Below are 12970 nucleotides of genomic sequence, written 5' to 3'. Positions count from 1 at the left end.
ACATTTCCACTTTTCTCCCACATCAGTGACGCCTTGACCTGAGGTCAGAGGTGTGCCACCGGGCAGCCTCTCAGCCCACTGAATGGGATGTGCGGGAGCCCCCCATTACAGGAAACACCCTTCTTTCTTAGCAGTGGTTGGCCATCACCTCAGAACTCGTTTGCTTCTTGAACGTGCACTTTCTCTTTTGCTTCCCCTCTGTGGACTATTAAAATCTCCCAGTGTGTTGGCAAGGTGTATTTCATGCTAGGCCTGTGGCATATGGCACTGTCCTCTTTTTGAGAAATAATCCAGGCATCTGCCTTGAGAAGCACAGTTTCTGTACCCTCACCGTGGCATGGTCATCAGGGATGTTCTGTACAGCCACACAGGTTGTACACTGCACAACCTTGAGGGGTGCCATTTTTATAGGCTATAGTGTGAGGAGCATCCCCTAGAGTTGTATAGTACAATGGCCCTAATACTGATGATAACAAAAATAATAAAAGTTTGTTGTTTACTAAGCTACAAACCAGGCACTATGTTAAATGTTTTTACATGAAGTGCCTCACTTAGCCCTTTCCATAACTCTCTGATGTAGTATCTATATTTTTATCATCATTTAATAGGGGCAACTTGGGGCTTAGGTAGCTTAATTTATCAATGATCATGTGTTTAGTAAATAATATGGCTAGAATTTAAAGGCCGGAAGCTTGACCCTAAAGCAAATTATTTTATTTTCCTCTCAATGACTTGCCAAGTCTCTTACTGGAGAGTTGCTATCAAAGTGCATTCCCTTTCCTGGGTTATAATACCAGCTCTTTCTAAAAATGAGATTCTCAGTCCAGTTGGCTATCAGACCTTAAGCTATGTCACTGGGAGAGTAGTGATGATGTTGGGGCCTCTCAGTGGACTTCCCCTATTCATTGTGAGGCCCATTGATTGTGCAAGGGAGAGGGGCATCAGGGTACCTTCCCGATGCCATGAGAGTAGAGCCTAGACTTTCAGGTATAGGGCAAAATAACTGGACAAGAGAAAAATGCTCTGTCCACACTTCCATGTCTCATTTTGTTTACACTAGAAACAACATGTAAGCAAAATTCTATTCAGCATGTGGCTCTGAAAAGTTGACTTTGAATTTCTAGACTTCACTTAGCTCATCTGCAAAATGGGAATTATATGGCAGAGTTTGCTCAAGGGTCACAGTGAGGATTTGGTGAGATGGCAAGAGGGATTCGACACAGTGCCTAGCACATTTTAGGCCTTCCCAAAATAGACATCTCTTGAGTACAGTGGCCTTCCAGTGGAGGCTTCTGGTGATGACAGCAGTTCAGCTCCGCCTGCGCCTTATGACGTTGGGCTTCTAATATGACCATCAGCTTCAGGTGAGTAATTTTTCCTCGCAGTGGTCAGCTTTACCCACTCTAGAATTATAATGAGGCTGTTTGGGAGAAAAAAATTTTAAAAAGCATTTTTAATTCTTTTGAAAATTATTATCACAAATGATTTACTTGTTCATAATATTACAATCTGACATAGAAATGCACTTAGAGCAGCAGAGGTCCTTTTGATCAAATTTGAGTTGTGATTGTATGGGGCTCTGAATCTGCAGCATTGAGGAACTGATCTCACAGATCCTGCACGTGTTCCTTTTCCCCTTTACCTGGAATACTCTCTTCCCTTGTAGTACCTCTTCATCATAAGGCCACCTTGCTCCCACCCTCGCCTCAGTCACCCTTTCTCATTCTTCAGGCCTCAACCAAGATGTCACTTCCTCTCAGAAACCTCTGCCAAGCACACCGCCCCACTAAATCTGAGTCAGATGCTCCTCCACTCAGCTCTTACAGTACCCTCAAATCACTGTACTCTGGTAGTTAGCATCCAGAATTCTCATTGCCTGTTTTCCTCATCTATGTTATCAGTTATTTAAGGTCAAGAAGCTTGTTCACCAGAATCTTCTCTATCATTTAACGTGGTACATACAGCATCAAAGACACCTGTTGAATGAATGAATCTGTGAATGAATGGAGGGACAAAGAATGGATGGGCGGAAGAAAAGAAGAAAGGAAGGGAGGGAGAAAGGAATGAGGGAATAATGGAAGCAAAGAGGGAAGGAGGGAGGGAAGGGAGGGAGGGAGAGAGAAAGGAAGGAAGGAAGGAAAGATAGAAAGATGGAGACGTAGAGCAGTGCCTGCTAATTGATGGACTTTCATCTTTCACTCTATAGAATAAAGACATTCTAAAATGACTTTTAGAACAGTCAGCAGGCTAGACCCAGTGGCTCATGCCTGTAATCCCAGAACTTTGGGAGGCCAAAGTGTGAGGATCATTGAGCCCCAGAGTTTGAGACCAGCCTGGGCAACATAGTGAGACTGCATCTCTACAAAAAATAGAAAAAATTAGCCGGGTATGGTGGCATGCACCTGTGGCCACAGCTACTTGGGAGGCTGAGGTGGGAGGATTGCTTAAGCTCAGGAGGTCAAGGCTGCAGTGAGCCGTGATTGGGCCACTGCACTCCAGTCTGGGTGACAGAGCAAGACCCTGTCTCAAAAAAAATAAAAATAAAAAAAGCACAGTCAAGCAAATTCTGTTTTTTCTGTAAGAACAGCTGTTTTAGTTTCTTGTCACAATGCCACGGGCAAACTGTGTTCAGATATGTCTGAACGTTGCAGAACTGCTCACCTCATTGCTATTTGGTCCAATATGGGGACCTGGGCCACTCTGACACATATTTGGATTCTGAGGACTTTTACTAAGATCAGCCGTAGAATGATTCCCAAGTTCATCTCCTTAACACAGAAAAGTTAGAAATGAGCAGCAGGTCCTTAGTCAGTTGATTTAAAAGAGTCTTCTGAAGTTGGCCGGGCGCGGTGGCTCAAGCCTGTAATCCCAGCACTTTGGGAGGCCGAGGCGGGTGGATCACGAGGTCGAGAGATCAAGACCATCCTGGTCAGCATGGTGAAACCCCGTCTCTACTAAAATACAAAAAAAAAAAATTAGCCGGGCACGGTGGCGCGTGCCTGTAATCCCAGCTACTCAGGAGGCTGAGGCAGGAGAATTGCCTGAACCCAGGAGGCGGAGGTTGTGGTGAGCCGAGATCGCGCCATTGCACTCCAGCCTGGGTAACAAGAGCGAAACTCCGTCTCAAAAAAAAAAAAAAAAAAAAGAGTCTTCTGAAGTTAACAGTAGGAAATGAGCAGGTTTTGATGTGTGTACAGAGCCAGATACAAACTCTTTATTGCTCTTTTTATTAATTTATTTAACCAACTTTATCAATCCCTTGCCAAGTTCCAGGCATTAGACATTAGGGATGGTCTAAAAATCTCAAAGCGCAAGTCATCTGCTGTGAAAACCCCAAACTGCTGTGGCCATTCTCCTCCCCCGCTTCTTCACCCATGACGTTTCGCACCTCCAGCCACCATGCATGCTGAGCCCCTCCTGAGAATGTCCTCTTCCCTTCCCTGCCCGGTGCACTGATGTCCTCCATTATTCCTCCTGCTCATCTGCTGCTACCTGGGCCCCCCTTTGCAGCATCGAGGGAATTGCTCCATTGTTTTTCCTCTTCTCTCCCTGGTGGCTTCTTACTCAATTATACACTCTGTTACAAAAACCACATCTGCTTCCAAAACTGCATAAGGTAGCCTTAGGTGTTAAACCCCAGGGCTCACCAGTTGGCCAGCTGAGCTAACACAGGAGACCCCAAGCTGAGAATCGCTGCCACCCTGGGTGCCCTAACAGGGAGAGAAGCACAATAGGAAGCCATGGGGGCTGACTCCCAGTGCCCAGCATAGACCTTGGTTCATTGTAAAATACTGACAGAATGAATGAATGAATGATTTCAAAGTTACAAAGTGTCTCCATAGCATTATTTCTACCTCCTTCTCCCCACCCCCACCCCCAGCAAATATATACTATTTGGGAGCAAAAATGTCTAAATTCTATATACCTGGCTTTAAAATGAGCTTTGAAGTAAGGACTGCTTTTTTTGTTGTTGCCGTTTAAAGCAACGGTAGATAAACTGATTTGTCATTGCTGCTTCTCATGACATAAAAACCCTGGAACCCTGTGGTTCTGTGAGTTGCCGTCCATACACTGTGCAACAGTGGTAACCTAGCACTAGAGCAGACAAGGTCTTTCATCCATGGAGACAATCAACAACCTTAAAAGATAGAGCCTGCGAACATCAGGTGATTTTCTTTCCCCCATGCTTAGGGAATTGCACCAAAAGATATATTTGAAAGTATAAAGCAACTTGATTGTAATCTTTAAGTAAGGACAATTTCTACCTATTGCATTAAATGATCCTTTTTAGACCATCACTCTGGGGCCAACCTACCTGGCTGAATAAAATACCACCTTCAGGGTTTACTTTAGGTCTTCCTCACCCTCCAATTTGGAAAAGTTCTTTTCCCCCTGTTAATTTCAGCACATTTAAAGGTACATGGAGCTTGCACAGCAATAGGCAAGCTGCCCAAATTAGTCCAGCACTGTGATTATTTTCTTTCTGAATCATAGTATGTGATGAAATGCAAGGAGGCTGGTGGTATTACTTTTGCTAGAGAATTTTCTAAAAGCCATACTGAAATTAGAGAAAACCTTTTAGAAATTAAAATGAGGCAGATTGATCTTTCCAACTGTTTTTTAGAAAGTTCTAGATCACATTCCAGGACAGGGGAAGAGAGACATAAATCATGGAGGGTTGTGGAGGAAGCCAAATTACAAAAAGCTGATAAAACCTGATAGCCTGGGCTGGATTTGTTTTATGATTGCCCAGCCCCCATACCCTAGTTAGGATTTAAGATTCCAGGAAAAAAACCTTGCCATGTGATTTTCAGAGCTGCTGTTGACTAATTAGGAAGCACTGGGCAAGTCACTTATTTACTTAGTTTAATTTTTAATTTTGTAAAAGTTATATTCAAAGTAAATTTTCCCAGCTCCTTTTCCACTGCTGGCAAAATAGTTTTATGGTAGTTAACCATTCTTCAAGACCCAGAGAGAAACGCTTAACAAGCATAAAGTATTTAGGAATCATTGTATTTCTGCTCTGAACTGTTACTTATTGATGCAGATTAAAGCCTTGTGGATTAGTGAAAACAAGAGAGGATACTGGGATACTGAAAGGTTTAGTCCAGGTTTAGCTGTGCAATAATTAGGATCTTCTCTGAGTCACCTAAGTCCTAATTTTCTAAGGAATTGCTTTTTCTATGGATAGTTAAGTATTTGCGTATATCGACACTTCGAAGATTAACTTTTTCTTTCTTTTTTTAACATTCAGTGGCTCTCTAACTCAGTTTTTCAATGATGAAAAAAAAAATGTTATTACTTTGCAGTAGTTCCCAGCATACTCTAGAGGAATAGAAAACCCCAAAACCACTGAGCAAGGGTTGAGCTAGGTAGCTAAGCTCAGCCAGCCTCCTACACTAATTTGAAGTGATTCTGCTCCTCCGTGCTCACCTCACAGTGGTTTCAAGTTACGCTTATGCTCCAGAAAAATGAGGAGTGACTTCATATTCCAGATATTAAGGTTTGCTCCCAAGCAGCAGCAATTTTAATTTAAGTTTGCAAGTGACGGGGGCTACCAAGACATGCCAGCATATCCCTTCTGCTTCCGAAAGGAACAGGATAGCTCACGAAAGACACAGGGCATACTATGTGACCCAGCGATTCCACTCCTAGGTATATATACCCAAAAGAATGGAAAATAGGTGTTTAAATTTGTACACAAATGTTCATAGTGGGACTATTCACAATAGCCAAAATAGAAACAACCCATATGTCCATCAACTGAGGAATGGATAAACAATGGGTTATGCATACAATGGAATATTATTCGGCCTTAAAAAGGAATGAACTATTGATACATGCTGCAATGTGGAAGAACCTTGAAAACATTAAGGGAGAGAAGTCAGGTAATAAAGGCCACATATTGGATGATTCCATAAATATGAAATACCCAGAATAGGCAAATCTACAGAGACAAAAAGCAGATTGATGGCTGCGAGGGGCTGTGGGAAGGAATAAATGGGGAGTGACTGCTTAACAGGTACAGGGCTTCCTTTTGCAGTGATGAAATATTCTAGAATCAGATGGGGTGATGATTGCACAACATTGCAATGTACCAAATGCCACTGAATTGTACACTTATTATCGTTAAAATGGTGAATTTTATATTATGTGTATTTTATCACCAAAAAAAAAAAAGATATGGGGCATATTATAGAAGACATTTCTGAGTGAAGCTGAATCCCAAACACGAATACCTTTGAGGCAAGGCAGGTGATAAAAGGAAAGGCTGTCCGTTAGACAGAAAAGAGAGGTGGTGTCTATGGTTCTCCATAAAGGAACTAAAATTAGACATTTTAAAAGACAGTGTGCTAGCTGGGCATGAAGGCTCATGCCTGTAATCCCAGCACTTTGGGAGGCCAAGGAAGATGGATCCCTTGAACCCAGGAGTTCAAGACCAACCTGGGCGACATAGTGAGACTCATCTCTACAAAAAATTTTAAAAAAATAAGCCGGGCATGGAGGCTTATGCCTGTAGTCCTAGCTACTTGGGACTAAAATGTGAGAGGATGGGTTGAGCCAGGGAAGTTGAGGCTATAGCAAACTGTGATCATACCACTGTATTCCAGCCTGAGTAACAGAGGGAGACTTTGTCTCAAAGAAAAAAGAAAGAAGAAAATAAAAGACAGCATGCTAGCAACACAACAAAAAATCACAGTTGCTAGATAAGCTCGATGCCAACAGGGTATTCAATCCCTGGCCTAAAAGAAACCATAGCAGTCCTTGGCACAGTTTTCAGTTAGCTCACTGGGGCTGTCCAATGTAGTCTAGAGTCTTGAAATGTTGAGTGACACAGAGGCTTTAGATAAAATACGCTTTGAGTGACCTTTAGCAACACAGAGCACTAAGGTTAAACTTCAGGGATGGGGTTTGCTATCGGTTAAAGCAAAACAAATAAGAATCCTTGGACAGTATAGAGATTATCCCACAATGAAACATACCACTTACTCTGTAATCATCCTTTGGCTTATGAGAATAAACATATCTGTCCCATTTCCCTCACAAAGAGATAGGTGACCTGGGACAAGTTACTTAGGCTCTCCAAGTCCCAGTTTCTTCATCTGGAAAATGGGATTACAGTAATTGTTCAATCTCGCTACCTAGCTATCTTCTTTATCGTCTGCCTTTGCTACTAACGTGTAAGATCCTCTCTGAGAACAGGGACTGTGCCATCTGTGTCCACTCTTGTTCACTCAGGACCGGTCACAGGGCCTGACACCTAGTAGGAACTTGGTGAATGTTTGCAGGATGATGTGGGATGAGAGCAGTTCCCCTGGAGAAGAAAAGGCTCCTGGGGCTGCAGGAAAGCCCTGTTCAAGGAGCTGGAGATTTCTTGTGAGAGCTGAAACTTTTCTTTATGCTTCCCTGAATAGAAAACTAAGAGAAGGGCCTGGAACATACAAAGAGATTTGCTTAGTTCTGTGTTATGAGATGAGATGGCTGCCTGTGCAGGTACTGATGTCCCTGACCCTGGAGGCATTTAGACACCAGTTCGGTAACCATTTGCCCGTGTTAAAGCAAGTCACTTGTGAGTAGGTGCTTGAAGTAAATAGGATTTAAGGTCCTTTCTAAACTGAGACTGACTCATTTGTACTTTCCTTCCTTCCTTGAGAGAGCCAGGTGGTGAATGACAGGAACAGCGTTGTTAGGTAACTGGGGTAAAATGAGTTCTCTGGCAATCCCTGCCTTCAGGGCTCTCATGATCTTAAAGGCGATGTACACAGGTAAACACATAATTACAGTCATAGGATATGAGGAACCATTGTTTATTCTTCCCTTTTGCTTGACTTTAACAGTGCACCAAGACCTGCGGCGAAGGATCCAGGTACCGCAAGGTAGTGTGCGTGGATGACAGCAAAAGTGAGGTGCACGGTGTGCGCTGTGACGTGAGCAAGCGGCCTGCAGACCGAGAAAGCTGCAGTTTGCAACCCTGCGAGTATGTCTGGATCACAGGAGAATGGTCAGAGGTACCATCCTGGGGACCCTGTAACCGTCTTCAGCTCAGCCACGGCCTGAGAGCGGCAGAGGGAAGAGTGCAGGAATGTAGGAGACTTGAGCCTACCCCCCAGATCTGCCACTGTGAACTGTATGTTCTCTGACAAGTCCTCAGCCTACCCAAACTCAAATTCCTTGCATGCAAAGTGGGAGAGATGTGTAAGATGGTCTCTAGGTCCCTTCAGGTCTACATTCTGTGATTCACCTTGATGTCCTATTGGCATAAAGAAGGAATTACGACAGGGGCTGCAAACTCATAGTATGATTTTAGGTGCCTGAAGGCAGTTAAATATAAGAAAATTTTGTAGTGCCAGGGAGACAACAGGGAGAGGTGGGGACTGTGACAAACTAGCACATGCTGTGTGAAGGAAGCAGAGTCTCTTTCCTCCAGCTGAGGCCATGCAGAAATGTGGTCTAGCATTACCAGACCTGATGTTTCAAGAGAGGTTAAAACTCTGGACTAGCTTGTGAGATTTCCTAACTTGAAAGTGGGGGCTGAAATTTTTGGTGTTAAAACATTATAAGGGGCAAACAAAGCACTTTCATGAACCAGATATATTTTGCCTGTTTAACAAACAACTTCAGAGGAATGAAATAATTTTCTATAATATCCAAAGTATCTCAGGTACCATTTGTTCCGTATATCCTTCTGTATACAATGTTTATCCAGACCCTTTTTATTGGTAATAAACCGATAGTAATAATAGCATGATTATATTATTTTCAAACATCATAATATGTTCATATCTGTATGAGAGATCTGTAGCATTCAAACCAGTTGTCATTTGCCCAAAAGAATTTAGAGATTCGAAAGGGAGGCATCTGGACTTATGGTAAAGGTACTGAAGATTGTTAGGTAATATGATTGCTGCCGCTAGGTCTCTTCAAAGTTTGACAGGACAGCAATTTCATATGTTAATTAGATGAATATTTGCATTTAGATGATGTGTGTGTTAGGTGTTGAATTGCTTCCTGCACTAAAGCTGATCCCAGGGTCTTTTCTATGATCTCTCCTTAGCCTTTATTCCTGTGAGTTTTGTCCTTCGAGGGGACATTTGGCAGTGTCTGGAGATATTTTTGGTTGTGACAACTGGGGAAAGGGGATCCTACTGACTAGGGTTGGAAGATGGAGACCAGGGATGGGGCTCAACATCCTACATTGCACAGGGAAGCCCTCACAATACAGAATTATCTGGCCCAAATGTCAGTGGTGCTGAAGTTCGGAAACCCTGTTCGACCCCAACCCTGCATCTTCTGGGTATGCCCTGAATAGTACTATACACCCTTAGAGAGGGAAGAGAAGACATGGTTCTGGTCTTTAGGAAATTGATTTGCTCTTGGCCAGCTAGGAACATGTGGAATCCAAGTGTTCAGAATAGTTCTTGCCGTTGGGTTTGAGGCATAGGTTCCAACCCATCCAGATCCCAACGCAGGGGGATCTCACCTTTCACCGGGCCACGTTGATATCTTTATCTTAGCTTATCTCTTGTGTAGCACTTTTATTATGCTAAAAGAGTTTTGATCTTTTTCTAAGACTTGAGTCATATTACTCCTATAGCTTTCATATAACCATAACTCCCGAAAGATGAGACAGGGAGAAGATTAAAAAGGAAAAAGGAAGCCTTCCATATTTCTGTAAATTCACAGGTGCATCATGAATTGAAAAGTCAGTAAATTTATGGGCAACAGCTAGAGGGTTGGAAACAGCACTTAGCACAGATACAAGGACCACAGGGTAGGGAGCCTGCACGGAGGGGAGAGGTGCCAAAAGGGACTGGCACCAGCATTCTCTCTAGAAAAGAAGACATGCCTTCTCTCTGGGACCTCTGTTACCTGGAGGGTTCTTTGTGTTTTTCCCTGAACTCTGCTCCACCTGAATTTGAGGAGGCCCAAGCTAGACTGGCAAAGAAGAGCTCTGTCAGTCCTGATTGACACATGCACTTTCCTAGCGGGGCCTGAAGTGTACAGCTCATGCGGGGAGCCCACATTCTTATTGTTTTATTTTGCTTTGCTGTTATTTTCAATTTAGAAAAGTAATGCATGCTCATGTGGAACCAAGCACATACACCAAGGCATGCAGAGTCTACAGTATGAGCTTCTCTCTCCAGAGAGGAGCCTCTTAATACTTCATAACTCTGCTCCGAAATGGTTTAAGGAAACCAGCAGCAGTCAACATTTTCACAATGCTGATATCAGCTAGCTGAGAGCATCTGTTGTTGCCAGCTTCTTTTTAGAGATGTGAAGGCCTCTGCATTTAGCCTGACCATATTTGGGGCTCAGTTCCATTAGCAAATGCCTGCCTCCCACTGGGTCCCCCACACAAATAACCAGGGGGCTGCTTTTGCTCCCGGTTTGTGGGGGTGAAGAGTATCATTCCTTGCCTCTCTCAAACACACAGCCTTGTTTAAGTTAGTATGAACTGATGTCAACGCATGCAAGCACTGGGTTAGAAACTGAGATACCCACAGCTTGGACAGAGTTTATTAGCCATCTGCATGAAACACCCCAGGCTGGCCTTACACTTCCCTGGCCTGGTGTCAACTTGGCCTTCAGACATTTGAACAGCAGCAGCCAAAGAAGGAAGAAATGTACGCAGAGCATTTCTATGTCTCGAGCCAACTGGAAGGGAAGGCCCAGGGATGCTCTGCATGCCTCTGGCTGGACTTGTTCTCTCCTGTCTGTGGGATTTCTTCAAGGAGAGCCTTTCCCTGGAAGAGTTGTAGTAGATGAAAACCATGTGACTAAAAGCAACAGGAAGCATTAGGGCAGAGCAGACACTGTGGCTTCTAACTGCCCTGAGAATTGGTGAAAGCTGTGGTCCCTCATCCCAGAAAAAGCATAATATACTCCATGTGGCATACTGTTTTGGGCAGTTTATCCCACCCTCGCCCAAGAACCCTAAGTCTAGAGAATAACTGGCACTCTACCCCAATTTTATGAAGCACGTTTACAAAAGATGACCAGTTATTTGATGCTGTTGCTAAAAATACCATCAAAACTAAATTAATTGTAACTCAGTTTTATTTTTTAAATAGAAAATGATTTTAAAAAACTGAGCTAAGGAGGTTGAAAGTTGGGACACTAGTACGATGTTTATTTCTTCTCCATTTCTGTATTGGTTGAGTATGTTTAAATGCTGTAGAGTTAGGATAAAAGAATATAGATGAGGGCATGATACAGAGCAAGAGCTAGAAAAGAAGAAAGGTAACATGCCAGTCAAGATCTATAACCTAGCCGGGTGTGGTGGCGCACACCTGTAATCCCAACTACTTGGGAGGCTGAGGCACTAGAATCACTTGATCCTGGGAGGTGGAGGTTGCAGTGAGCCAAGATCATGCCACTGCGCTCCAGCCTGGACAACAGAGTAAGGCGCTGTCTTAAAATAAAAAAACATCTATGGCCAGGGAGAGAGAGGAGAGAAGGAAATTAAGTGGAGGGCAGGTAGGAAAGCAAACAGCACCAAATGGGGAAGGAAAACAGTCCCAGAGTTCCCTTTGGCTCAGTGCTTGTATTTCACACTCAAATTGCTGACTCATGGGTCAGCTGCTGGATCCTCTTCCCCTCTCAATTTGGTGGTCATCGTAGGTTTAGAAAAGGGCACTTTGCCAACCTGTGAAGTTGGGCTGAAGATGCAAACTGAATGAATGACAGCTGGAGCACCTCCCCCTCCTCCTCCCCTCGAAACCCCCAGAAGGGGCTTGAGGCACCCCCACCTGCAGTGGGGGCCCAGAAGATGCCAGTGGAAGCATCAGATCCCGGAGGCACCCTGTAGGGTTGCCTGTCTCCTGTGTGCTCAGGGCCTGCCACTTGAAATGAATAAATAAGCTAATGAAGTGGCAGCTTTCTGCAGCCTAGTCACACGGTCAGTGCTTGATGTGGAGGTCAGGGGCCTATTGTGGGCTGCCCCCAGGAACTGCTCGAACCTCTCCTCTCAACCCCTGTCTTCACAGTGCTCAGTGACCTGTGGAAAAGGCTACAAACAAAGGCTTGTCTCGTGCAGCGAGATTTACACCGGGAAGGAGAATTATGAGTACAGCTACCAAACCACTGTCAACTGCCCGGGCACACAGCCCCCCAGTGTCCACCCCTGCTACCTGAGGGAGTGCCCTGTCTCAGCCACCTGGAGAGTTGGAAACTGGGGGAGCGTAAGTAGGAGACTGAGGGCTCAAATCTGAAAGCTCTTGGATCTCAACCCCATCTTAAACATGTCCTGCCTAACCCGCTCTCCTGAGTAACTCTACTTCCAGGAGACACCCTGGAGTTAGCAAGCTGAAATGGTCTGACAGGGATCAAAGGGACCTCTTTCTGTTCAGAAGTGGGGCTTGGTGCTTGAAACGTGGGCTCTGAAGCCAGACAGTCTGGATCTGAACCCTGGTTCTGCCACTTCCCAAGTGAACAACCTTGGGCAAGTTGCATAACTTTTGTGTCTCAGTTTCCTCATCTGCCAAACAGGTGGTTGTGAAGATGAAATGAGTTTATGCAGGTTGAGCATCCCTAATCCATAAATCCAAAATGCTATAAAATCCCAACATTTTTAGTGCTGATTTGACACTCCAATGAAATACTTCTTGGAGCATCTCAGGTTTCAGATGTTCAGATTAGGGATATCCAACTAGTAATAATGCAGATATTCCAAAATCTGAAAAATATCTGAAATGTAAAATACTTCCGGTCCCCAGCACTTCAAATAAGGGATACTCAGAAGGGATATTCAGCCTGTATATACAAAGCACTTAGGTTATAATGGCAAATGTTTTATGTAATATTTTACTGCAAATAATTTTTTAAAGTACTTAAAATCTGACACTTCATAAGAGTTATAGAAGGACTAGTTACTGTTGCTTATGTTGTTAAGAAATCTGTATGTTCTATGTAAGAAATACTTCATTGCATTGGGGTACAACAAGGCAGAATATTTTAAATTGGGACTGTC

At 43.8% G+C, this 12970-nt stretch overlaps 1 protein-coding gene across 3 annotated transcripts in view; it reads left to right on the top strand.

Annotated features, from left to right (window-relative positions):
• Positions 1-12970, top strand: part of ADAMTS9 (ADAM metallopeptidase with thrombospondin type 1 motif 9) — a 177741-nt gene that overhangs the window by 129522 nt on the left and 35249 nt on the right. For all 3 annotated transcript variants that reach the window (XM_021674928.2, XM_021674927.2, XM_064367312.1), the window contains 2 exons: positions 7839-8009; positions 11988-12182. In XM_021674928.2, the coding sequence (XP_021530603.1) occupies positions 7839-8009; positions 11988-12182 (366 nt within the window). The remainder of the gene's footprint in view (positions 1-7838; positions 8010-11987; positions 12183-12970) is intronic.

The sequence above is a fragment of the Aotus nancymaae genome, unplaced genomic scaffold (genome assembly GCF_030222135.1).
Source record: "Aotus nancymaae isolate 86718 unplaced genomic scaffold, 86718_ANA_hifiasm-v0.15.2.pri h1tg000067l, whole genome shotgun sequence".
NCBI lineage: Eukaryota > Metazoa > Chordata > Mammalia > Primates > Aotidae > Aotus > Aotus nancymaae.
Note: the sequence above shows the minus strand (reverse complement) of the source record. Positions and strands in the feature narration are given on the sequence as shown.